This window comes from Dipodomys merriami, unplaced genomic scaffold (assembly GCF_024711535.1).
Source record: "Dipodomys merriami isolate MVZ:Mamm:240054 unplaced genomic scaffold, mDipMer1.0.p SCAF_21, whole genome shotgun sequence".
Lineage (NCBI taxonomy): Eukaryota > Metazoa > Chordata > Mammalia > Rodentia > Heteromyidae > Dipodomys > Dipodomys merriami.
Genome location: NW_027203493.1, coordinates 6,736,989 through 6,764,668, shown reverse-complemented (window position 1 = coordinate 6,764,668; position 27,680 = coordinate 6,736,989). Strand labels below are relative to the sequence as shown.

Sequence of the window (27,680 nt, the reverse complement as noted above, 5' to 3'; positions counted from 1 at the left end):
GTTTTTCCTCAAGTAGCACTTACTGCATCTCCTATCCTCATTAACAGCTGCTGTAAAATCAGGAGGTCTCGACAGATCAGGAAACGCGTACTGGCAATTTTATACACGCCTTTGCAGACAATGTGCCCTGCTGTGTTACTACCATAGAGCTGGGAAAGATTCATACGGACATTCAAAGGCTGGGCTGCAACAAGAAAAAGGAAAAGAAAAAGTTAGAGTTAAATATATCACTGTCATCTCTAAGTCAAGAAATACTGTTATTGTTTTGTCATTTACCTGGGTTGAATCCCTTTTCCATTTCTGCTTCCGTTTCATAATCCATCTCCCGTATAAGAAGTCCAATAGCATGGACTGGGTTACGAATCTCTTGCAGTTTACTACAGATATCTTCCATCACATTTTCTCTATAAGCACGATTAGAACACTGATCACCACTGATAATATATCTATAAAGTAGGCTCTCTGTAGCTATCTGCTCTATGTTCTAGGAAATAGGAAAACCAGCCCATCATAAAGGATGGAGATAATCTTTCTGAGATACAGGACACTTTGACTCCACAGAACAAATTCTTCCTCTCCTCTTTAGAAATAAGAAAAAATGACAAAAAAAACTTGTATTTTTCAGAATATGTATGTTAGTTAAGAAGGTAATAGCTCTATCATGCTTTATGAGTCTGTTTTCAGACCTGAAGAGGTGTCCTATTTAAAAGCTAAACTAGAGGCAGAGGATGTGGATTAGCAGTAAAGAGAATGCAGGGGGCTTTGGGTCCAATCACTGGCACCACAAGAAGAGCTGAGATACTCAATATCAAGGAAAATTACTTTAACTACTCCTTTGTACATATTCTAACAGATATTAAAAAACCAGCTGAATTTCCATTAGGAAATGCACTTTACCCTAATTTCTCCTTACACATCAATAGTGATCAGATCTTCCAGAATCCGTTCAGCAGACTTTTCTGGAGACTGTAGGTTATAACAACTTGCTTCCATCAGAGCTGACATATCCATAGTTACCGATTCTTTAATCAGCCGGAGACATTTTATAAGACAGATGACATCCCGAGCAACATCCACATCTAAGAGAAAATTAACAGTCAAGTCTTAAGCCAAAGGAGATCTATTAATATCATATTAAAATAAACATGAATGATTAAATGGGAGTCTTCAAGGTGATAAGTCTCTTCAGTTTTCCTTTAAAATATTTGTAATAAAGTAAACTGATCAGATAGGTCACAATGGCACTAAAAACATTTATATTCATTTGAAATAAAGCATATGGCTCATTTAGGAAGGGGATCAACTATAGATATAACATTATTACCATCGGAAATGCTTGTCTCATCCTCAGTCAGAAGATTCTCATCAGGTAGGAGATATAAATGATCCACCAAGGAGGAGGGCACCAGGAAAGACAGGTACCCCTGGAATACAAATCTTTCAGTTATACTTTTTAGTGAAAATTTAAATTCATAAAACAATTGTTCATAATATATTACGTGGAAAATCATGTTGTAATTTTATCTATCAACTTAAGCTGAAAGGGGTTAGATGTATAAACATCACACATACTCAAACAGAAAAGACAAGAAAATAAAAATAAAAAGGAGCCAGGTGCCAGTGGCTCATGTCTATAATCCTAGCTACTCAGGAGGCTGAGATCTAAGGACTGTGGTTTGAAGCCAGCCTGGGCGGAAAAGTCCATGAGACTCTTACCTCCAACTAATCACAGAAAAAACTGGAAGTGGTGCCATGGCTCAACAACTAGAGCACTAACCTTGAACAAAAAGGAGCTCAGGGACAGCACCCAAGCCCAGAGTTCAAGCCCCAGGAATGCCAAAAAAATAAAAAATTAAAAAAATAAAAATTAAGGCCAGGCACCAGTGGCTCACACTGTAATCCTAGCTACTCAGGAGGCTGAGATCTAAGGATTGTGATTTGAAGCCAGCCAAGGCAAGAAAGTCCATGAGACTCTTTATCTCTAATTAATTAGCAGAAAACTAGAAGTGGTACTGTGACACAAGTGGTAGAGTGCTAGCCTTGAGCTGAAGACTTGAAGGACAGCACCCAGGCCCAGTCTTCAAAAAAGTCTCATAGTCATGAAAAATAAAGTAAGGCTGATAACTATTTGAGATTACAACTGAATATATGTAAGGTTTTGGACTGGGTCCTAGGTCAGTAAGAAAAATTATAGGCACAATTGGCAAAATTAGATATGAACTGTATAACTATTATACCAATATTAAATGACTTGCCTATTAATTTGTGCTGTGTTTAAGATAACTTCTTTGTTCTTAGATATACATTGAAAAGTATTAAGGATAAAGTAGCATGATGTCTCCATCTCTCAAGTGGTTCAGAAGAAAAAAAACTCTAGCCAGGTAATTCTACCCACTTAGGAGGCTGAGATCTGAGAATCCCATTTTGAAGCTAACTTGAGCAGATAAGTCCATGAGACTCTTATCTCCAATTAACCACCTAAAAGCCAGAAGTGAAGGTGTGGCTCAAGTGGTAGAGGACTAGCCTTGACTTAAGGGATGGTGTCCGGGCCCTGAGTTCAAGTCCCACTAATGGCACAAAAAATAAAATAAAAAATCTATTTACAGAATGAAGAAAAGCTAATGAGACTGGGGATAGCTCAGTGGTATTGTGTGGGCTTATTCACATGAACAAGTCCTTGGGTTCAATTCCCAGCACCAAAAATTAAATGAATGAATGAATGGATGGATAGATAGATAGTAAATAGAGGCTATCAAATGATTACAATCTGGGTGAAAGGTATATGAAATTCTTTTATATATATATATATATAATTCTTACATTAAGTTTGAGATTACTTCAACAGAAAGGTAGGCAGAATAAAAATCTTAAGCAAATAAACATAAACACAGAGTCCTCAACACTAATTACAACATTCACCACATTGACACTCCGAGGACCCACTGAAGAGGGTCTGCCTGCCCAGGAAGACAGGTATGCTGCAGCTCCCTTACTTTCTTCAGCAGGCACATCATGTTTGTATGGGGGTTCAAATGCAGGGCAAGGGGATGGGAGAAGGCTTCCTGATACTGAATGCAACAGGCATAGAACTTGCTCCAGAATTCCTTTTGTAAACTTCGAAACTCCTCTTGGGAGAACTCATATTCTGTCACGCTTCCTTGGAGCTGGCAAAGAAGAGAAAAGAAATTAAACTACCTACTACCATTTGGAACTTTTTTCCACCAAAAAATATATAGTTGTCTAATGTGATTTTACTAGCTACAGCCAAATGAATATTCCTTATGCATTAAATGCTACAGACTATACAAATAAATATCTAATTCTCTTTACGCTTAAATGTTTATACTTTCTACTTAACAAGGTCAAGTAAACAGTTCTGACAACTCTTCAGTATCAACCTGTCATGTATCAAAAGGGAAACTATCATCCTTTCTCTACCCAAAACTCACCTCACTTTCAACAGCTAAAGTAACTTCCTTCTTTAGTTCACTCCAGGAAAGATCCAGATTTCTCTCAGTTCGTCGGCAAAAAATCTAAAATTAAGAGATGTTTAGAGGTATGTTATATATCTATATCTATATATATCACCCAAAACTGAATGGAAAATACTCTAGCTTAGAAGGCAATGAAGCAACTTAATATCCTTTACCTCTTAACTGTGTAAAGAATTTCTGAAATCGTAACAAGTTTAAAATAGCATCCACTAGAATACACTTGTGAAACCCATGATTTGAGAGAATTGTAATGAAGTTCATTTAAAAGCAGACAATTATTACTGTATAGCTAGCTGCATAGAAAATTGTAGAGGATGACAAACATCTCATCTACGACTGGTTCATGGAAAGACAGAGTAAGCCTAGGCATGGTCCCTCTATTGGGAATGATTCTGCTAAATAATGTCCTAGAAACAAATCACAATGGTATTCACAAACAAAGACTTTTTCAGTGTTTAACAGAATAATAAAATCAGGAATTATTAAGTAAACAAGTATTTTTTTAACCCACCTGTAAAGCTTTACATAAAGCTGCATTTATGAATCGTCCTGGTATAAAAAGATTCCTCAAGTACATCTCCTGTTAAAACATTAAAATAAAAGTTAATGTCATTCTGAATAAGATAAAATTGAGGAAAAATTTAAAAAATTCAAAATTTAACACCAAAGTTTGAATTAATATTTTATAAAATGCACATTCTGCTGTTTTACATTTGAGCTATTGGTAGCAGTAGTATAGTTATATACCACTCAAAGTGGAGATTATGACCTTTTGGGGTAAAACAGCACGTATGTGGCTCCATGGAAAACAAGGCCTGTCAATTTCCAGCAACAGAACAGAGGAAGCTGGACACTGATGGCTCACACCTGTAATCCTAGCTACTGGGGAAGTCTGAGAATCACAATTCGAAGCCAACGTGGGCAGGAAAGTCTGTGTGACTCTTTTTTTTTGTTTTGTTTTGTTTTTTGGGTCCGGTCGTGGGGCCTGAACTCGGGCCTGGGCGCTGTCCCTCAGCTCTTCAGCTCAAGGCTAGCACTCTACCACTTGAGCCACAGTGCCACTTCCAGTTTTTTTCTTTTTGCTTATGTGGTGCTGAGGAATCAAACCCAGGGCCTCAGGCATACAAGGCAAGCGCTCTACCACTGAGCCACCTTCCCAGCCCTCTGTGTGACTCTTATCTCCACTTTAGCACCAAAAAAGCCAGAAGTGGAGCTGTGGCTCAAGCAGTAAAGCAGTAGCCTTGATCAAAGAAGCTCAGGGACAGAGCCCAGGCTCTGAGTTCAAGCCCCAGGATGAAAACACAAACATACACACACACACACACACCAACCACACTGGGAATGTGGTTACACACAAGCACACGCGAGCTGGGAATGTGGGGACACACACACACACACACACACACACACACACACACACACACACACACACACACACACACACACACACACACACACACTCTCTCTCTCTCTCTCTCTCTCTCTCACTCACTCTCTCTCTCTCTCTCTCTCTCTCTCTCTCTGCCTGCCCAGCATGAATGAAACCCTGGGTTTCATTCTTCAGTGCCATATAAACAGAAAAAGCCAGAAGTGCACTGTGGCTCAAGTGGTAGAGTGCTAGCCCAGGCCGTGAGTTCAAGCCTCAGGACTGACAAAAAAAAAGGACAGATGACTTATCCAGTTTACTGGTGACAGGCAGGGATAGAAGAACACTGAGCTAAATTGATTTCTACACCACCTCATATAGAAAGGAAACCAGTAATAGGCATTATATGTAAATAAAACAAATTCCAAAAAGCTCTCCCAGGTGGGAGAACAGAGAGAATAAAATGGTGAAATGTTTTGTTGCCTCATTATTCTGACCAAGTCTCATAAACCAGGTGAGCTACTATTTAAGAATAGGGGCTGGGAAGGTAGCTCAGTGGTAGAGTGCTTGCCTTGCATGCCTGAGGCCCTGGGTTCGATTCCTCAGCACCACATAAGCAAAAAGAAAAAAGCCGGAAGTGGCGCTGTGGCTCAAGTGGTAGAGCCCTAACCTTGAGCTGAAGAGCTGAGGGACAGCTCCCAGGCCCAGAGCTCAGGCCCCACGACCGGACCCCGCCCCCCCCCCAAAAAAAGAATAAGCTTGTACCCAAGCTTAAGTTTTAGGAAGATGGAATGCTAATCAAACTGATTTGATAGTTACATTCTGTGTACATGTATCATGATTACACTGTATCCCAAAATATAAATGTGTATACCTGCATAATTATTATGCCAATGAATATATACATTATATCTACTAAAAAATTATCAGAAGCTATAAATATAAATATGTACAACTATTACATATATAAAATTATAAAATATGTATACAATTATTAGACATATATACATTACATATACACAAACATGCCAATAAATATAATTATGTCCATTTAAAATATATAATTACTATGCCTATTAAAAATTATCAAAAACCAAGTCCTAGTAACTCACTCTTGTATCATGCCATCTATTCAGGAGGCTAACATGTAGAGGATCACAGCTGGAAAACATCCTGGGCAGAAAAGTGAGCCTCTATTTCTAATTAATTAGCAAATAAGTGAGACTAGAATGAAGCATTACCCACATAAGAAAGGTGAGTGAGGCACTGAATTCAAGCCCAGTTCCACCACCAAAAAATCAAATGTATGCGAATGTGGCTCAGTGGTAGTGTGCTTGCCTAGGATGCACGAAGCCTTAGGTTAAATTCTTCCATACCACATAAACAGAAAAGTTGTGCTGTGGCTCAAGTAGTAGAGTCCTAGCATTAAGCAAAAAAAAAAAAAAGAAGCTCGAGACAGTGCCCAGGCCCTGAATTCAAACCCAGGACTGGCAATAAACAAAATTATCTAATGTCTAGTTTGTAGGCATCCTACAAACACAAATAATGGGCACTTAGCATTAGTGCATGCCCAGAATCAATTCTCCTTATTTGATTAAAAATCTCTTATCTTGCCAGGCGCTGGTGGCTCACGCATCCTAGCTACTCAGGAGGCTGAGATCTGAGGATCGCGGTTCAAAGCCAGCCAGGGCAGGAAAGACCGTGAGACTCCTATCTCCAATAAACCACCAGAAAACCGGAAGTGGCGCTGTAGCTCAAGTGGTAGAGCGCTCGCCTTGAGCTGAAGAGCTGAGGGACAGCGCCCAGGCCCAGAGTTCAAGCCCCACGACCAACAAAAAATCTCTTATCTTTCTTTGGGAAGCCATTCTTTCTCCATCTATACTCAATTAACTTCACCCAGTTCTGCTATAGCAAGCCCAAGATGGATCTGTGTCCCATGCCAGGCTAGAACATTCTATCACTTCTGATTATAGTAACCAGGTCAGGAATGAACACATGACTCAAGCCAGGCCAATGACAGCAGTGCTCTCTTTCCTCCAGGGTTACTAAGTTTACAGAATGCAAACTCTTTTGGGGAGAGTCTGCCTAAGAAAAGCCCAACAGGACCACCATAGAGAGAAGGAGGAGCCAAGCCCTCAAGGCTTTGTTCTAGTTCAGGCTGAAACAGATGATACTGAACTTCCTAGCAGCAGAAATCAATGTGTTCTTTTTGGGGGATCAGTTCTAACAGCACAGTCTCCCAACTAGAAGGGCAAGCCATCCCCCTATGCAGCACTTTAGCATGCTTACTCTGGGGTCTTGGTCATCTCTGATGACAATATCTTCCTCTGGCAGAGACTGTATAAAGACTGGATTCCATTGGCCTGCAACATTACTATGGAGAAAAAAAAAGTTCAACAATTTACATAAAAATGAAACTTTCACTGTTGGAACTTTATCACTGAAATGAACCACTTGATTGGTTCTATATTAGTAGTCTGTTACAGGTGTCCTCTTTCTAACTTCCAACTTGTACCTTCCTGAAATGACAACTTCAAACTTTAACCTACTAATAGGCCACATTTATGCTGCAGTTAGTTTTTGTCATGTGTGTGTGCCGTGCTGGAGCTTGAACTCAGGAGGCTTGGGCAGTCCCTTTATTTTTTCCTGCTCAAGGCTAGCACTTCTGACAGGTTAATTGGAGATAAGAGTATTACAGGCTTTTCTGCCTAGCCTAGTTTCAAACCAGATCCTGACATCTCAGCCTCCTACAGGCATTATCCACTGACTCCTGGTTGCAGTTATTCTTTTCTAAACATTATGCCAGCTGCAGTTCTAGATATTATTTATGTATGCCTTATGGTAATTATTTGGAAGAGATATTATACATACTTTTACAGATGTGAAGAGTAAAGTTTAGGATATATCACAATTAGTAAGTTACACAATCCAGATTCCTAACTTGCTTTAACTACAGACTTGTGTAATTCGCTCAAACACTATTTGCCCTCTTATCATTTCTGAGGTTTGGCTTGGGGTCCATCTGGGCATTTCTAGAATCTAACCTATACTGTTGACCTAAAGGGTTCTATTAGCTTCATGTCTCAAGCTGTATTTCACAGAATCTTTCAAGGGTATATATGAAAGTGCTATTTTAGCACTCAGAAAACTGAGGTAGGAGAACATGAGTTGAAGCTAGCCTAGTCTATTTTTGGGGGGATGGGGGTGTGAAGAGCTGGGAGCTAGTGGCTGGCTCACACTTGTAACTCAAGAGGCTGAGATCTGAGGATCAAGGTTCAAAGCCAGCAATGGCAGGAAGTGAGACTTGTATCTCCAGTTAGCCACCAAAAGCTGTAAATAGAGCTGTGACTCAAGTCATAAAGTCTCAGCCTTGAGTGAAAAAGCTAAGGGACATTGCCCACACCCTGAATTCAAGCCCCAGAACAGTATACACACATACACAAACACAGGTTCCACTTTAAAACTTTTGTTTTTCTGGCAGTCCTGGGCTTACACTCAGGGTTTTAGCACACTAGCCAGCTCTACTTCTAGCTTTTTGATTTTTTTTTTTCTTTTTGGTGCTTAACTGGAGATAAAAATCTCATGGACTTTCCTGCCCAAGTTGGCTTTAAGCTGTGATCTCAGATTTCAGCCTCTGAGTAGCTAGGATTACAGGAAGAACCACCAGAATCCAGACAAAATTGATTTGTTTTGTTTTTTAATGTATTTGTAGGGGCAAAGCCTTGGGTTTGATCCTCAGTAGTGCAAAAAATAAAAGTTTTTGTTGTTGTTTTTTGTCATTCATGGGGCTTGAACTCTGGGCCTACGCACTGTCCCTGAGCTCTTCAGCTCAAGGCGAGCACTCTAACACTTGAGCCACAGAGCCACTTGCAGTTTTCTGGTGGTTAATTGGAGATAAGAGGCTCAGGGACTTACTTGCCCGCTCTGGCTTTGAACTATGATCCTCAGATCGCTGCCTCCTAAGTAGCTAGGATTACAGATGTGAGCCACCCGTGTCCAGCAAAGGAAGTATTTTTAACCAAGAAAATATTTTAACCTAGACAAGTGTCATATCTGTAATCCTAGCTATTCAAGATTGAGCCTGGGAGAATCACTGTTTGAGGATAGTCAGGGAGAAAAAGTCAGGGAGAAAAAGTCTGCAAGATTCCATCTCAACCAAAATAAGGTGGGCATAGTGGTTCGTACCTCTCATCCCAACTACAACACAGGTAGTGAAAACAGGAGGATTATGGTTTGGGCCAGCTTGGACTAAAAGTAAGATTCTATTAAAAAAAGCAAAGAGCAAAAAGGGCTAGGGGGTGTAACTCAAGCGGTATAACCCCTACTTGGCAAGCATAAAGCCTGGAGTTCAAAATCCCAGTACCACTCAAAACAGAAAAAAAAAAAAAAAGCCAAAATATGTCTCACATTAGAGATTACCAACATGTGAAATTGTGTGTGTGTGTGTGTGTGTGTGTGTGTGTGTGTGTGTGTGTGTGTGTGTGTGTGTGTGTGTGTGTGTGTGTGTGTGTGTGTGTGTGTGTGTGTGTGTGTGTGTGTGTGTGTGTGTGTGTGTGTGTGTGTGTGTGTGTGTGTGTGGTGCTAGGGATAAAACCTAGGGCTCTGTGCTAGTCCAATGTTCTACCACTAAGTTACATACCCAAGGTCTTAAATTATACTCTAATTTCATGTTCATAAAACATTTTGTTTTTTATACTGCCATTTATTTTCTCCTGAAAGAAAAACAAAAAGTTTGACTTAAAAAGCTTGAGAAACATCAATTTTCCACTCTATTTCTCCTCTTGTGATGAGGAAATAAAGAACATAAAGGGACTTGCAGTATCTTAGTAAGTTGTAAGCAGTAGGAACAGTTTTTGCTTAGATGTAAACTTCTAAAATCTAGGTATTTCTGTTAAATGTAGTCTCTCCCAAGAAATATATATATATATTTTTTGGCGGGGGGCGGCCGGTCGTGGGCCTGAACTCTGAGCCTAGGCGCTGTCCCTCAGCTCTTCAGCTCAAGGCTAGCACTCTACTACTTGAGCCACAGTACTACTCCCAGCTTTTTTCTTTTTGTTTATGTGGTGCTGAGGAATCAAACACAGGGCCTCATGCATGCAAGGCAAGCACTCTACCACTGAGCCACCTTCCCAGCCCCAAGAAATATATTTTCTATATCTTAGTCTAACCCTAAACATCCCTAGCTCATCCTAAAATTAAAGGGCAACAAATACCAAAAAAAAAAAAAAAAAAAAAAAAAAAAGCCAGAAATGAAGCTGTGGCTCAAATGGTAGAATGCTAGACATAGCTTTGAACAGAAAAACTTAGGGACACCACCCAGGCCCTACGTTCAAGCCCCAAGACTGGCACCAAGAAAAAAAAAAGCCAAACACAAAATAATATAAATGCAAAAGAATGCACTTCTAAAATAGATCAGAATTCTTCAAATGAAAACCCTTTATGGGCTTGCAGTGTGGCTTAGTGGTAGAATGCTTGCCTAGCATGCATGAATTCCTGGGTTTGATTCCTTAGTACCACATAAACAGAAAAAAACCTGAAGTGGCTGGCCCTCAAAGGATAGAGTGCTAGCCTTGAGCAAAGAATCACAGGGACAGTGCCCAGACCCTGAATTCAAGTCCCAGGACTGGCAAAAAAAAAAAAAAAAAAAAAAAAAAATCTTTATTTGGTCTTACATAAAGAGTTTTGTTCTTTCAGCATGAAACTGTTTAGGGTAAAGCAAGATGAAAGAATAAAATAACTCATACTGTTCAAAGTTGATGTATTTCACAATTGTTTGGTTCTCAGCATCATGCCATAGGGCCCAGATATCCGTGGAGGTTAAGGCAAAATCAACCAATGTCTCCTAGGAAGAAATGGGGAAAAAGGGTTAAAATATGAAAGAAAAGGTAGTAGCTGGTAGCAACTTAAATTTATATGATAGCAGAGGTAAATGCAAATAAAAAAACAAAACTCTGAATAATATGAACTTAGTATAAAGGGCAAATAAAACTTTATTTCCATGTATCATGAAATACTGTTTGAAAGTCTACAATCTCATTACAACACTTTGGTTTGAGATGACCACTATGATCTACAACTTCTGGGCTCAAGCAGTCCTTCATATATGTGTGTGTTTGTATACACATATCTCCCTGGTACTATTGGGGTTTGAAATCCAGAGCCTGGAAGTTTCACTCATAGCTGGTCTTCCACTCGAGTCACACTTCCAGTCATACCTTTTTTGCTGGTTAATTAGCAATAGGAATCTCAAAGACCTTTCTGCCAGAGTGGCTTCAAACCAAGATCATATCTCAGCCTCCTAACTACCTAGGATTATAAGTGTGAGAAAGCAGCACTGGCTCCAATATTACTTTTTTGGGTCAGTTGTAGGGCTTAAAGACTCAGTGCCTGGGCACTGTCCCTGAACTCCTCTGCTCAAGTGTTCTCCCACTCTAAGCCACAGTACAACTTCCAGTTTTCTGGATTTTTTTTTTTTGGGTCCGGTCGTGGGGCCTGAACTCTGGGCCTGGGCACTGTCCTTCAGCTCTTTAGCTCAAGGTTAGCACTCTACCACTTGAGCCATAACGCCACTTCCGGCTTTTTTTCTTTTTGCTTATGTGGTGCTGAGGAATCGAACCCAGGGCCTCATGCATGCAAGGCGAGCGCTCTACCACTAAGCCACCTTCCCAGCCCCGACTTCCAGTTTTCTGGTGGATGTTTGGAGACAATAGTCTCACAGACTTTCCTGTCCAGGGTGGCTTTGAATTGCGATCCTCAAATCTCATCCTCCAAACTAGCTAGAGTTACAGGTGTGAGCCACCAGCTCCTGGCTTCCAATACTTTTTTATTCTACTTGTGTGGCATGCAAAACATGATTCAACTTACCTGAGAAGTAAAGAGTGAGGAAATGTGATCTAGACAGTAGCGGTTATGCTCAATGCTACCCAACTGAAAAACGCAGAACTGTGAAAACACAAATTAATAAATTTATTACTTGAAATAATCAAATACTGTAGCAAAATACATGTAATATAAAATTTACTGTTTTAACCATTTAAAAATATATAGTTTAGGGCTGGGAAGGTGGCTCAGTGGTAGAGTGCTTGCCTTGCATGCATGAGGCTCTGGGTTTGATTCCTCAGCACCACATAAGCAGAAAAAAAAAAAAAAAAAAGCCGCAAGTGGCACTGTGGCTCAAATGGTAGAGTGCTAGCCTTGAGCTGAAGGGCTGAGGGACAGTGCCCAGGCCCAGAGTTCAGGCCCCATGACTGGACCCAAAAAAAAAAAAAAAAAAAAATATATATATATATATATATAGTTTATTAGTGTTAAATTCATTCACACTATTGTGTAAACAATCTCTAGATCTCCGTTCTTTTTGATAATTCTACTGTTTAAATGGCAACTTCAGAGCTACAAGTTTAAGCTCAATGGCAGATTATGCCTAACTTAACATGGGTAAAATCCTCAGTGAAAATCCAAGAGAATGTTACATGAAACACAACTGAAGGAAATGAGAGCAGGATCAGTACTCCCATTATCTGCAATCAACATACAAAGAACACAGTCAGGAGAGACAGACAGGTGTCTCAAATATGTGAAGGGCTGATCTTCTGGAAGAGACAATAGACTATGAATCAGATGAATATGTCAGTCGCATGATAGCTTTGGGCTTTAGATAAAAACATCTTTGGGAATGAGCACATTTTCTTTCCTTCTCTTCCATTTCATTCCTGAGCAATCCAGTACTAAAACAATTAAGTGGCTAGACAAAAGCAGGTAACTTTGCCAGCCCAGAGAGTGCAGTGGGGAAGTGGGGTTTCAGAGAGGAAATCAGTCTAGGGAACATGTGTACAGGTGCATCTGTGAGAAGGGCAGGCATGTAGTATAGGTGAAATGGCCCAGTGTGGTAAGAGTTTAAAGAATGGTTGAGGACATAGCTCAGCAACAGAGAGCTTGCTTAAAAGGAAAGACAGACATAATCACAGACTAAAGTGATGCGGCATACACCCTGGGGAGTAGCCTGCTTAGGGCCACTCTCCAGGTTCAGTTTATAAGTAATCACAATTATTTCCAAACATTAACTTCTTTTTGAGCACTTAGTAACACCTACCTCCTTCCCATTAATCCTAATATTTTTCACCCGGATTTCCAAATTTGACTCCTTAATTTTGGTAACTTATCCTTTCATATTCCTTTAAATTCTTTCATCATGACCCTTCCTTCAGGATAATCTAATTCACACATGAGCACAAAATCTTCTATCATATCAGAAATAGCACTTAAACATCTACATTGGAACAAAGGGCTTAAAATAGACACAATGAGCCTATTTCTTCACATCAATACACACAAAATAAGTTGGCACATGTCCCATTTGTTGCTTACTTGTCCTCGTTTTGGAGCATGTATGTATATTCCTAGGTAGAGTCCCATGGAAGGGGAATAAGCAAGTCGCAGCTTGTGACCAGTCCCTGAAGTGAACCTAAGGTCTTTGTTCACAGGAACATATTCAAGCATGTCAGCTACCATCACGCACATTTGATCCTGTCCAGGATAAGAGTTAATAGTTAATCTGGAAGGCATATTCAGGAGAGAAAAACATCTTCTATCATTTAAAAAAGTTTTTTTTTGTTGTTGGTTGTGGGCTTGAACTCTGGGCCTGGACTCTGTCCCTCAGTTCTTCAGCTCAAGGGTAGCGCTCTACCACTTGAGCCACAGCGCCACTTCCAGTTTTTTCTGTTTATGTGGTGCTGAGGAATGGAACCCAGGGCCTCATGTATGCTAGGAAAGCACTCTACTACTGAGCCACCTTCTCAGCCCCCAACAGATTTCTTTTTAAAGAGTTAAAATAAAATGTACCCATTCAGTCTGATAAAAATCACTAGCTCAACAGCTGGGGACTGGTGGCTCCTACCTGTAACCCTAGCTACTCATGAGGCAGAGATCTGAGGCTCATGGCTCAAAGCCAGCCTGGGCAAAAAAGTCTCCAATTAACCACCAGAAAACTGGAAGTGGCACTGTGGCTCAAAGTGGTAGAGCTCTAGCTGAGTAACAAGCTCAGGGACAACACCAGGCCCTGATAAGCCCCATGACCAACCCCACCCGCCCAAAAAAAGGTGATGACTCTTTGAAAATTTTATTTCACCAACATTTTATTATCACTGATTTCTTTATAGTCAGCATACATTAGTTGTACAAGAGAGGGTTCTAGTGTGACATTTCCATACATGTACAAATGTGTCCCAATTACTCACCTCACTCTCCCTTCTTAAAATAATTTCAAGTTTCTATCTTCATACACACAAACTACTTTGCACTATATTCATCCCAATTACCCCCTTTGTTAGTCTAACCTCCTTTTGCAGGTACTTATCTATTCTCAATGGAACCTTCAATGTTTGTTTAAAAAAAAAAATAACACACTTCTTCTCTTGAGTGAAAGGTATACTTTTTACTATTCTTTTTTTGTTGTTTTAAAATGCAGGCCTTGGCCTTGAACTCAGGATCTGCGCACTGTCCCTAAGCATCTTTTGAGCAAGGCTAGTGGCTCTGACTTGAGCCATAGCTCTTCTTCCAGCTTTTTTGGTATTTAGTGAAGATAGAAGTCTCAGACTTTCCTATCCAAGCTGGCTTGGAACCATCCTTAGATCTCAGCCTCCTGAGTAGCTAGGATTACATATGTGAGTCACCAGTGCCTGATGTGCTCCTCTTAAGGGTTTATGATCATCAAAGTATAAGACAAAAAGTTAGGGAGAAATATACACAAGATGAAGATAAACTATCAGAAATTGAGAATTAAAGGTTGAGATAGATGCGACACTGATCAAGATACATTAAACATATAAATAAACATATTGAACTAAAGCCTCTGTATAAAGACAATTTTAAAAATTACAAACAAACTGGGAATAAACTGCCAGGTGCTGGTGGCTCATGCCTGTAATCCTAGCTACTCAGGAGGCTGAGATCTGAGAATCACGGTTCAAAGCCAACCTAGGCAGGAAAGTCCCTGAGACTTATCTCCAATAAACCACTGGAAAACCAGAAGTGGAACTGTGGCTCAAGTGGTAGAGCGCTTGCCTTGAGCTGAAGAGTGCAGGGCAGCGCACAGGCGCAGAGTTCAAGCCTCATGAGCAACAACAACAAAAAAAGAGAATAAACTATAATTGCCAAACCAACTCACTCGATCATCTTTAAAGTGATACTCACTAGATACTATGTTGGAAATGAAGTATAGGGCTGGGAATGAGGCTTAGTGGTAGAGTGCTTGCCTACCATGCAGGAAGCCCTGGGTTTGATTCCTCTGCACCACATACATGGGAAAAAGCCAGAAGTGGTAGAAGGCTAGCCTAGAGCAAAAGAAGCTCAGGAACAGTGCCCAGGGCCTGAGTTCAAGTCCTGGGACTAGCAAAAAACAAAAAGAAAGAAAGAAAGAAAAGAAAATGAACTATATAACTAGTGGGAAAAGGTTGGGAGGGAAAAACTGGGAGAAAAACAGGGAAAAGGTGACATTGTTCAAAAAGAAATGTATTTATTACCTGACTTATGTAACTGTAATCCCTCTGTACATCATCTTTACAATAACAAAAAAGATAATTTCATCCTTTTCACAATTCACAATCCTATTTTAACAAATAGTAACTGTAAATGTAGTATTTACCTTGTAAGACCACATTCGTAGTTTATGGTCCTGACACAGGGCAAAGATAAAGGCATCATGCTCAACACAATGAACAGCAAGACTGAGGGCACGATCTGAAGGCCCCTGATCACCTCTTAAAGAAAAAGGCTGAGTTTTAGAATTTTACAGTTGCAAACAAGCTTAGTCATTAGAATTTGCATATCAGCAGATGTATTAAATTATAAATGCACAATCTTGGCAGAAGGAACAAGAGTTTACATGCTGCTGTATGACAATTAAGAGTTCTTAGTTTTTATCTATTTTTACAAAAAAATTTCAAAGACTCTACGTAGTAATAGAAAACTGTTACCCTTATATTGTTTTAGTCTAACTAAAAAAAGAAACTTTATTACTTTAGTAATTTTATACAAGATTGAATTTTGTTGAGTCAGGACAGAGCACCAAAGTGGATGTGGTGAGAATATAAAGAGTAAGCCAGTTATGCTGCCAAGGTGTCTCATCACAAACAAGGCAGCCTGCTGTGGTTTTCCTCAGATGCAGTGTAATGTATGCCTTGAAGAAAGACTGGAAGCACTAATAGATACCGATCAAAGCAAAAAGATTACATCCTCTCCACACCAGGCCTTTACATGTGAGAAACCACTTACCTGATAGCTGTTGGCATCCAGCCTGTGAGCAATCGCTGCATCACTGAACTCTGCTTCAGCTCCACAACTGACACTGTCCCTGCAATGACATCACCAACACTTCTTGATTATACTTGCAGAAAACCCAAAAGGAAAAATGAAATAATCACAAACAAGGTCTTTATAACAGGTGGTAGGCTTCTGCATTTCTGTAATTAACAGTGTTTTAGATGTACCTTTCCTATAGATATCATACTAAAAATCTTTTCAATCATTCAATCAATAATTTTCAATTATTAGTGATAATAATAGCACAAGGAGTCTAAAATGAGACAAACAGTATTGCTGCTCAGAAGAAACATTTTGTTTTTTTTTTCTAAAAGACTTTTCATGACCACCCTTTTCAAAATTCAAACCCTGGGCTGGGAAGGTGGCTAAGTGGTAGAGCGCTTGCCTTGCATGCATGAGGTCCTGGGTTTGATTCCTTAGCACCACATAAGCAAAAAGAAAAAAAGCCGGAAGTGGCGTTTTGGCTCAAGTGGTAGAGCGCTAGCCTTGAGCTGAAGAGCTGAGGGACAGCGCCTAGGCCCAGGGTTCAGGCCCCACGAACGGACCCAAAAAACAAACAAATAAAAAAAAAAAATTCAAACCCTCTCTATAGCCAAATACACCATCATTCTGTCCCTCTTGCATGTTTTGTTTCTATTATTCTGCTCAATTTAATTCTCTACTACTTTACTTCCCCCAGTGGACTACTATGTTCACACAGATAGTGGCTTATTGCTAAATCTCTAGACCCTAGAATTATCTGGCACACAGAAGGTACCTCTACATCTTGCTTTTTTGAGTAGTTTGTTGAGGGAGCCTTATGGACTTTTCTGGAGGCTGGCTTTAAATCACGATCCTCAGATCTCAGCCCGGAGTAGCTAGGATTATAAGTATAAGCTACCAGCACCGAGGACAACTAATGTTTTCAATGTATCAATCTGCTTGAGATGTTCCTGAAGAGGCATAAGAACAGATCTGGTGAGATATTTACAAAGCTAATGCAATAGTCCAGAGAAAAGATAGTGGTGGGCAGGAAAGGTAGCTTAGCAGCAGAGTACTTGCCTAGCATGCATGAAGCCCTGGGTTCGATTCCTCAGTGCTATGTACACAGAAAAAGCCAGAAGTGGGGCTTATGTGGTAGATGGAGTGCTAGTCTTGAGCAAAAGAAGCTCAGGGACAGCTCTCAGGCCCTGAGTTCAAGTCCCAGGACTGGCAAAAAAAAAAAAATTGGTAACTAAGAACTGGTAGTAGTCAAGTTTCATTCCAGTTAATTACAAAATTAACTTAATTATAATACCTCAATCTGGACAACTACCCAACTTACCACTAACTATAGGACTTAGAATTGGGTATCTATCTTAAATAGTATGCTATATCATACTTCTAGTATGCTTTATATTTCCTTAATCATTGTCTAAAACTCATTGTACAGAAGCAATTCCTAAACTGCCAAGTTCAATTTCTAAGGTTCTGTAAAATGAATGCTTACTTATTTGTTTGACAGATCTTCCTATGTAACCCAAGCTGGGCCACAAAGGACTCAAACTTACGCTCCTCCTACCTCAGCCTTCCAAGTGCTGGGATTACAGGTGTGCACCACCACACCCATCAACATTTCTTAATTCAAGTTAATCCATGCTCAGTTCCCATTCTTACCAGGTATGTCATAAGGAGGTAGCTTAAGAACAAAGATGCCCCCAGCAGCAGATGGTAGAGCAAACAGAGCCTCTCCATCACTGCTAAGCCAGGCTGCTGATGTGGTACAATTAGGGGCTATTCCCGGTACTGCTGGAATTAGTTGATAGCTGCAAGGATCCCTGAAATCAACTTTTCCAATGTCTGTGAATATTGACTGCATCTGACTTTCAACTACCAACTCCTGTGGGGTAATGAAAAAGAAAAATCTGTTAATATCAACATAACCTGGAATTTTGCTTAGTTCCTCTTACTCATTAAGAAAGCTTATAAAGAAGAAAAGTTGCCCTTAAGAAAGCTATTGAGGGCTGGGAAGGTGGCTCAGTGGTAGAGCGCTTGCCTTGCATGCCTGAGGCCCTGGGTTCAATTCCTCAGCACCACATAAGCAAACAGAAAAAAGCCGGAAGTGGCGCTGTGGCTCAAGTGGTAGAGCGCTAGCCTTGAGCTGAAGAGCTGAGGGACAGCGCCCAGGCCCAGAGTTCAGGCCCCATGACTGGACCCCCCCCCCCAAAAAAAAAAAAGAAAGAAAGAAAGCTATTGAGCCAGGCACTGGTGGCTCACATCTGTAATCCTAATTACTCAGGAGGCTCAGTTCTAAGGACCATGGTTCAAAACCAGCCCAGGCAGAAAAGTCCCAGAGAAGTCCCCGAGAGACTCTTATCTCCAATTAACCACTCAAAAACTGCAAGTGGCATAGTGGCTCAAGTGGTAGAGTGCTAGCCTTGAACACAAAGAGGCTCAGGGACAGCACCACAGGCCTCGAGTTCAAGCCCCATGATCAACAAGAAAAAAAAAAAGTAAGTTATTGTTAGGCAGATACTGGTGGTTTACACCCATAATCCTACAACTCAGAAAACTCAGAAGGCTGAGATCTGTTTGAAGCCAGCCTGGCTAAGAAAGTCCATGAGACTTATCTCCAATTAACCACCAAAAAGCCAGAAGTGGAACTCAGGGACAGCATCAATGCCATGGGACCAGAGGCGGGGTAGGGGGAGACATAATGCTCTTTTCTTCTTTTTTTCCTGACAATCTTAAGTATTAGTACATAGTTCAGGCTGGCCTCAAACTAAGGATCCTTCTGTTTCAGCCTCCCAATGCTGGAATTACAGGTGTCACCATGCCAAGCAAAAGCTTTTTCTGGACATTTTAAGTAGTAATAGCCATCGAAATATGCTTCTCAGGACTAATAAGGAATCCAAGCTGGGTACTGGTGACTCATGCCTGTAATGCTAGCACCAAGGAGGCTGAGATCAGAGGCTAGAGGTTCAAAGCCAGCCCAAGTACAAAAGTTGGTAAGACTCTTTATCTCCAATTAACCACCAGAAAATCAGAAGTGGAACTATGGCTCAAAGTGATAGATTGTTAGCCTTGAGCAGAAAAGCTCAGGGACAGGGCTGAGTTCAAGCCTCACGACCACCATCACTACCAACAAAAAAGTAATTTAAGCCGGGCGCTGGTGGCTCACGCCTGTAATCCTAGCTACTCAGGAGGCTGAGATCTGAGGATTGCAGTTCAAAGCCAGCCCGGGCAGGAGAGACCATGAGACTCCTATCTCCAATAAACCACCAGAAAACCGGAAGTGGCGCTGTAGCTCAAGTGGTAGAGCGCTCGCCTTGAGCTGAAGAGCTGAGGGACAGCGCCCAAGCCCAGAGTTCAAGCCCTGCAACCAACCAAAAAAAAAAAAAAGTAATCTAAATTTCCCTCAATAACAAAGAATATTTTTCTTTCTAGCACTAAAGTTGTGATAGAATAATTTGTAAAAAGATATTAGTCTTAACCAACTTACACTCCTATACATCCGGGAAGGGTGTGGTAAAAGTAGCCTGTGCACTGTTTGATTGGTTACTATCAAGATCATCACATGATTCTGAGTCTCAGAGACATAAACCCCTCCAGGTAAAATGCTACAATTTTGGAACTTTAGGCGAACTGCATTATTCAACAGGTTTATGTCCAGTGACTCCTCCACCAGCTCCAATGTATCCCCAGAAGTCTTCCTGTTAAGAAAAGAGACATTTAAGTTTATGTTTAGTGTCCAAGTGAATTTAGCAAATTTGAAATTTTGGATAAAGTCAGACTAGTTTTACTTTCCAAATTACCATATTACCTAGATTTATAAAACACCATATAGGGGCTGGGAATGTGGCTTCGTGGTAGACTGCTTGCCTAACATGCATGAAGCCCTGGGTTCGATTCCTCAGTATCACATATACAAAAAAAGCCCGAAGTGGTGCTGTGGCTCAAGTGGTAAAGTGTTAGCCTTGAGCACAAGAAGCTCAGGGACAGTGCCCAGGCCTGGAGTTCAAGCCTCAAAAATGGCAAAAAATTAAAAAAACCAACAAAACAAAAACAAAAAAAAAAACCCACAGTATAGCAAAATTCATATTTCATGAAGATGCTGTTAAGCACATTTCCAAACTTGCTAACCCATTTATATAGGATAATATTGAATGAGCTACATCTCTGCTTGTAATGAAAATTAACAACACATATATTCATTACTTTAGTGGAACGTGGTATCCACATATACTATTTAGTGTCAAACAAAAGACTTCAATTTCACATTTTGATTATTTCTTAATGTACAACAGCACCAAAAATAGCAAACTTATAATTTCCCCTTTATGTATAAGATGGGGTAGTATTTCTCACTAAAGAAATATTTTCAAGTCGAGCACCAGTGGCGCACACCTGTAATCCTAGCTACTCAGGAGGCTGAGATCTGAGGATCGAGGTTCAAAGCCAGCCCAGGCAGGAAACTCCATGACACTCTTATCTCCAATTAACCAGCTATGGCTCAAAGTGATAGAGTGCATCTTGAGCAAAAAAAGCTCAGGGACTGTGCCCAGGCCCTGAGTTCAAGCCACATGACCAACAACAATAACAAAAAAGACAACATTTTGTTATTTTATGTTCTTAAAAAAAAAAATCAATTCTTAGAAAAAGATCTTAAAAATTGGCACCAAGTAACTTACAACATGTCACACATCTAAGAAGAAAGGAAACAAACATGCTGTACTAGGTTATAGGGCAGAATTCTTCAGGTACATCTCTACCATGTGGTAGCCTTGGAACCACATAAACTACTAAACTTTCTATAACCTCATCTACAACACCTGCATCCTTCCAAAAACAGAGGTCTCTTTCCAACAATAGTATCAATCTCTGACTTTCTCAGGTATATCTTTCTTGTATCCATCCATCCATAGCCTTCCTTTGACATTCAAATACACTGTTCCCTGGTCTCCCTTCACACCATCCCACTCCTAAATCCCTTCTCTTAATCCAGTTATCATATCCTGTCCATTCTCCTCTATAGCCAACTTTCTCTATTTTCTCATCTCATACTCCCTACTCTACAGAACTAGGGATTAAAACCTAGAGCCTCACACCTATCACTTGAATTATGCTTCCAACCTTTTTGATGTGTGTGGGGGGGGGAGGGCATGAATTCAGGAACTGGGTGCTGTCCCTGAGCTTTGGTGATCATGGCTAGTGCTCTACCTTTTGAGCCACAGCTCTACTTTCAGTTTTCTGGTGATTAATTGGAAATAAGAGTTTCATGGACTTTACTGCCCATGCTGGCTTCAAACCATGATCCTCAGATCTCAGTCTCATGAGTAATTAGGATTACAGGTATAAGCCAACAGTGCCTGGCTGTTTTGTTTTTTGTTGTTTTTTTCCTGGCTGGTAATGGGGTTTGAACTCAGGGCTTGCATACTGTCCTTGACCTCCTTTGCTCAAGGCCAGTGCTCTACCACTTTAAGCCACAGTACCACTTTCAGTTTTCTGGTGGTTAATTGGAGATAAAGCGTCTCATAGGCTTTCCTGCCTGGGCTGGCTGTGAACCACGGTCCTCAAATCTCAGCCTCCTGAGTAACTAGGATTACAGGCATGAGCTCCCAGTACCAGCTATTTTGTTATCTCTCTCTATCTGTACCCAGGCTGGTCTCAAACTTATGATCCTTCATGTGCCATCATCCAACTAGCTATGTTTCTCATACACCTCCAATAGATCCTTCAGTTTCTTTTACTTGATTTTCTAGCAGCATTTCACATACTTGACTACATCCTCCTTCTTAAGTCTCTCCAATCAATTTCTTTTTTTTTTGGGGGGGGGGGGAGTCTGGTCATGGGGCCTGAACTCCTCCCTCAGCTCTTCAGCTCAAGGCTAGCACTCTACCACTTGAGCCACAGTGCCACTTCCGACTTTTTTTTTCTGCTGATGTGGTGCTGAGGAATCGAACCCAGGGCCTCATGCATGCAAGGCAAGCGCTCTACCACTGAGCCACCTTCCCAGCTCCTATCTCCTATCAATTTCTATGAAGGTACCCTGCCCTGATTTTCTTCCCACCTCCTCAGCCATTCACTCTCCTGCCCCTTGGCCTGACCTCTACATTCAATGTTTCCTCAAACTCTGGTCTTCAGTTACTGTACTCACTATACATATTCTCCAGAGGCACACCTTGTCCTTTCCTAATGATATAAGCATCATTGACTCTGTTGATTCCCTAGAACTACCTTGTTTCTACTAAGTTATTCCACTGACACAATTTCCTGGATCTTCAGCTTCATCTCTGAATAATCATCTTCCTACCTTCTGGCTCTGCATCTTCCCTGAGGGCACTGCTCTCTTGAAAGCCCTCTCTAATACCATCACTTTCTTTACTCCTTCCTTTTCTTTTTTTTAGGTGGTCCTGCAGCTTGAACACAGGGCTTGGGTGCTGTCCCTGTGCTTATTTGCTCAAGATTAATGCTCTACATGTGAGCCACAGTTCCATTTCTGATCCTCAGAAAGGATCTCCATGAGAGATCCTTAGATCTCATCCTCCTGAATAGCTAGGATTACAGACAAGAGTCATTGACACCCAGTATCTTACTGTTTTCTTTCCATTATTCTTCAAGGATAGACATAAATGCCCTACTGGTTCTTTACTGCTACTTTAAGCCACTCTTTATTCCTCTCTGCCTGAAATCACTCACTCTTGAAGCTTAAAGAACCAGACAACCTGCGAGGGACTCTCACTGCATACACGTTAGACAAGTGCTCTATGCTAAACTATACCCTGTCCTGTCATAATTAATTTTTCATCATCTACATATTTTTTAATCTCATTTTTTCCATTCCTTGGATTTCTCTCTTCCAGGAACCACAAGCATCTCAAGTGTACCTACTAGGTGATTCCCAACTGCACACAGATATACTATTATTATTCCTTTAGACTTCTCTAGTTTTCTACAGATATCATTTGAGATCTCTGCTTTCCTCATAGCAATATTCCTTCAAAGAGCTGTTCTGTACCCACTCCATTCAGGCTGTTGCCCTATTACTAGAGAAGTAAACAAAGTCTTCAATAACCTCTACAATGAAAAGGGCAATTTTCAATCTTACTTGACTTATATGCAGCATTTTCAGTTTTTCTTTCCCACTCTCCTCTTGAAATATTTCCCTTTGCTTCTGGCATATCATCCTCTTTGTGTCTGGCTTTCACCTCAGCTACACACTCATAAGCTCCTTGGCTGTTTCCTGATCTTCCTAACTGTTGTAGTACTTCAGGATTCAGTCCTTAGATTTTTCTATACAAGCTGTTCTCAACTGGTGGTGATTCTGCCCCATTTTCCAAGGACAACTCACAATTAGCTACAGTGATTATTTGGTTGCCACAATAAGAGTCATGGAATGAGTGGCTGAAGGGGTTATTAGCAGACAAAGGTTAGGGATCAATACCCTACACTACACAGGACAACTCTTCTACAACAAAGACTTATATGGCCCCTGAGAAACCTTTGATTTGCTCATTTGCTAGGTGAGCTCATTCATTATATACAATATATTGACTAATGGCAACAATTCCCAAATCTCTCTCTATATATATCTTTATTTAACCCAATCTCTACACACAACTCACTCTATTTCAACACTTCCTCTTGAGTATCTATTAGTATCTCAAACCAAACCTGCAGAAAACAGAATTCTGGGTCTGGGACATGGCTCAATTCATAGAGCATGTGCACAATATGCAAAAGGCCCTGTGTTCAATCACACACACACACACAGAAAGAAAGAGGGAAGAGGGGATGGGACTCAGAAACACAGAAACCAAGAGACTGGGCTGGGAAGGTGGCTCAGTGGTAGAGTGCTTCCCTTTCGTGCATGAGCCCCTGGGTTCGATTCTTCAGCACCACATAAGCAGAAAAAGCCGGAAGTGGTGCTGTGTCTCAAATGGTAAAGTGCTAGCCTTGAGCTGAAGATCCGAGGGACAGACCCCAGGCCAAAAAAAATAAATAAATAAAACTTAAAAAGAGAACCCAAGAGACAAAGACAGAGAAAGAATGAATTATGAAGTCCTAGACCCACTAAAGTTGAGAGATAGGAAAATCCAAACAAAAATCTACAGTTTTCCAACATTAGAGAACTTAACTCTGGGCCTGGACACTGTCCCTCAGCTCTTCATCTCAAGGCTAGCACTCTACCACTTGAGCCACAGCGCCACTTCTGGCTTTTTCTGCTTATATGGTGCTAAGGAATGGAACCCAGGGCCTCATGCATGCAAGGCAAGCGCTCTACCACTGAGCCACCTTCCCAGCCCCACAGAGGAATTTGTATTAATCATAGTTGCTCTAGACAAAAAAGCAACTATATGTGGCTCAAGTGGTAGAGCGCTAGCCTTGAGCTGAAGAGCTGAGGGACAGTGCCCAGGCCCAGAGTTCAGGCCCCACGACTGGACCCCCCCCCAAAAAAAGAGCAGCTATACTCTATATCTAATACAAAAGCAAATACTAACAAATTCACCTCGAAATAAACTAACAAATTTATTCTTGTTTTATTTATTTTTAGCACCTCAACATAGACTGAAATGCTTTAGGCATAGAAAGTATTTCTTTTTTTTGGGGGGGGGAGGGTGGTGGTCTGGTCGTGGGGCCTGAACTCTGAGCCTGGGCGCTGTCCCTCAGCTCTTCAGCTCAAGGCTAGCACTCTATCACTTGAGCCACAGCACCACTTCCAGCTTTTTTCTTTTTGCTTATATGGTGCTGAGGAATGGAACCCAGGGCCTCATGCATGCAAGGCAAGCGCTCTAGCACTGAGCCACCTTCCCAGCCCCAGAAAGCATTTCTTAAATGAGACTTGTGCCTCTTAACATAAGTCTGTTTTAGGCTTCAAACCTGTAACAAAACAACACCAAAAACAAAGAAAACACCAAAAAATACAAAAACGAAAAACAATGTCTATTTGATACCTCCAAAGGGCTACTGTATAGTTACTTCAAATTTTGTATGTCTACAAGAATTAGTCACATCATTCTAAAATCATTTTTTATCTCAGAAGTGGCAACCCTGGATCCATATCTAGTTGGTCACATCAGAAACTAAGAAATTGTTCTTGGGGATGGAAAGATGGCTTAGAGGCTAACATGCATGAAGCCCCAGTTTCGATTCCTCAGTACCACATAACCAGAAAAAGCTGGAATTGGTGCTGTGGCTCAAGAGGTAGAGTGCTACCTTTAAGAAAAAACTCAGGGACGGTGCCCAGGCCTTGAGTTCAAGCCAAGGACTGGAAAAAAAATAAATAAAAATCCTTGATTTTTTTTCTTTTATCTACATCTGTCTATATATTTAATCTGTCACCAAGGCAAAATCAGTCTACTCTTTAGACATATTTTGAGTACATATATATTTTTATTTTCTTAGCTATTCTCATAATTAGCTATCATCATCTTACTTCAGACATCATAAAGGCAAATTGTTTTGTTTTGTTTTGTTTGCCAATCCTAGGGCTTGCACTCAGGGCCTGAACACTGTACCTGAGCTTCTTTTGCTCAAGGCTAGCATTCTACCACTTGAGCCAGAGCACCACTTTAGGCTTTTTCTGTTTATGTGGTATTGAGAAATTGGGCTTCATGCATGCTAGGCATGCTAAGCCACAATCCCATTCTCAAATTGTTCTTTTTGTATATCTATTTAACTGAAATAGTCAATGAAGTAGGCTGTCATTTTAAAAATGTACTTTTGATTAAATCAGGAACTTCTTAATAATCTAAAATTCTTAGAAATGGCCTGAGAGTTCTTCATGTTCTCTGCCTACCTCTCGAGGCTCAACATCTCTCAGATCATTTTGTTTGTCCCACTATATTTACACCACATAGACCATTTAGTATCTTCCTCAAGCCTGGCAAGTTCTTTCCATTTCATTGCTTTTGTATATGGCACCTGTTAGGCTCCTCTGTTCCCCAACTAACCTTTCAGCCTTCAGATCTTAGTATAATCGACTTTCAACATTCTTCCCTGCCCTGTCAATAACATTTGGTCTTCCCATTAGCCTCTCAGATCCCTACTCTTCCCTTGGTGCAAATATGAAATCTATGTTGTGAGATCTATGTTGTGATCTTTAGTTTACTGTCTTTCTCCACTAATCTGCTGCAAGAAAGCTGAGTCTACAACTATTCTCACACAGCAAGATCATCACCGTTTACACAATGAAAAGAATAGCAATTTTTATTCACTATTTCATCCCTGCACCTAGCACAATGCCTGCCATGTAGAGGCTCAATGATAACTGAAGAATAATGGACGCTGTAAATAACTATATAAAACATAACAGGTTCATGTCTAAAATTGCTCTTCAGGGCTTCTTTATCGCTATGCAACATTCCTCTGGTTTTAGTGCTGTCAGAAGGGTACAACTCCTTGAACGTGTATCAAAATCTCCTCTAACTGACACGAGCTGAAAACAGTCTCTTGCCTAAGGTCGGTTACTGCCGGGCAGGAATGACGCTTTGGAACAGGCAGTAATACATTCACACGCCCCACCACCTTGCCTTCGGGTGGGTGGGGTCGGAGGGAGGGGTTTGGAGAACACGGCACTTACCAATGAATGAACCTGTTTCTGGTGACGGAGAACAACTTGCCGCTTTCCACATAGTAGAAACCTCCCGCGCTCTCGCTGAATTTCCCCGCACCAGCCGCGGCAATCGCGGAGCCTGCAGAACGAACGCGGTCAGCCCCGCACACGTGGTTGTCCGGGGATGACAGGGACCGAGCGTGCCGAGGGAGCGGGGGGTGACAGAGTGACAGTCCATACAGAAGGAGGGAAGGGGGAAGAGGGTGGGAAAGGAAGGAATGGGTCCCTAGGAAAGCTCTGACCCAGAGGCCAGACAGGCATGTGGACCGTAAACGATGAGCCCCGGGAAGGGGGGGGGGGGATCAGGGACCCGGAGGAAGTGACGAGGAAAAGGATGGGATCGCACCGCCCCAGCGCACTTCCGTACCAAGGCTGCAGACGGTGAACTCGCGGAAGTGCCTTGGTCTTTCACGCTCGGCTCCGCTCAGCTCGAAAAAGCTGCGTTCCAGGGATCCCGCTGCCGCCATCTTCCCGCCGCCGCCGCCGCCGCCGCGAGGCCCGACGGGATAGGGGCGGGGTGTGCTGTCGTCACTTCCGGGGGACGAGACGAAGGATGCCGCGGACCGGCGGGGCCGAGCGCGGGAAGAAGGAAGGCAGGCTGTCCGCTGGTGGGGAACGACCGGTGGGCCGGGATTGAAGCCGAACGCGACGGGCGGGCGGGGCCTTCGGAGCGGCTGGCTGGGCGGCGGCGGGAGAGCGGTGGCCCCTTTCCCGCCTGCCTCAGGGCTGGGGCGGAGCCGGGTTCGTTTGAATTTCTCTCGGCCGGCCGGGGCGGGCTGCGGTACCTCGAGGGGTGTGTCCGGGTCTTGGGGATCCGGGCTTGGTGGGGCTGCCTCTTCCTCCGTCTCTTTGAGCAATCCGCGGGATGGAGGCGAGGGGGGCCTTTGGTCTCGTCCTGGCGGTTTTGTGCGAAGACCTGCGAGTGTGT

General features: G+C 41.6%; 1 protein-coding gene across 2 annotated transcripts in view; it reads right to left on the bottom strand.

Moving 5' to 3' along the window:
• Positions 1 to 27,293, bottom strand: part of Nup160 (nucleoporin 160) — a 56,757-nt gene extending 29,464 nt beyond the window's left edge. Inside the window, exons 1-17 of one of the 2 annotated variants that reach the window (XM_070032325.1) lie at positions 27,120 to 27,293; positions 26,720 to 26,831; positions 19,640 to 19,850; positions 17,815 to 18,037; positions 16,132 to 16,210; positions 15,503 to 15,617; positions 13,228 to 13,386; positions 11,725 to 11,802; positions 10,605 to 10,702; positions 7,150 to 7,234; positions 4,006 to 4,074; positions 3,450 to 3,533; positions 2,994 to 3,164; positions 1,325 to 1,424; positions 914 to 1,079; positions 277 to 404; positions 24 to 184 (exon numbers count right to left, since the gene is read on the bottom strand). In XM_070032325.1, the coding sequence (XP_069888426.1) occupies positions 24 to 184; positions 277 to 404; positions 914 to 1,079; positions 1,325 to 1,424; positions 2,994 to 3,164; positions 3,450 to 3,533; positions 4,006 to 4,074; positions 7,150 to 7,234; positions 10,605 to 10,702; positions 11,725 to 11,802; positions 13,228 to 13,386; positions 15,503 to 15,617; positions 16,132 to 16,210; positions 17,815 to 18,037; positions 19,640 to 19,850; positions 26,720 to 26,831; positions 27,120 to 27,219 (2,139 nt within the window). In that variant the 5' untranslated portion in view covers positions 27,220 to 27,293. Of the gene's footprint in view, positions 1 to 23; positions 185 to 276; positions 405 to 897; positions 1,080 to 1,324; positions 1,425 to 2,993; positions 3,165 to 3,449; positions 3,534 to 4,005; positions 4,075 to 7,149; positions 7,235 to 10,604; positions 10,703 to 11,724; positions 11,803 to 13,227; positions 13,387 to 15,502; positions 15,618 to 16,131; positions 16,211 to 17,814; positions 18,038 to 19,639; positions 19,851 to 26,719; positions 26,832 to 27,119 lie in introns of those variants that run through there. The other variant, XM_070032326.1, reaches the window with a different exon arrangement.
• Positions 27,294 to 27,680: the final 387 nt, after the last annotated feature.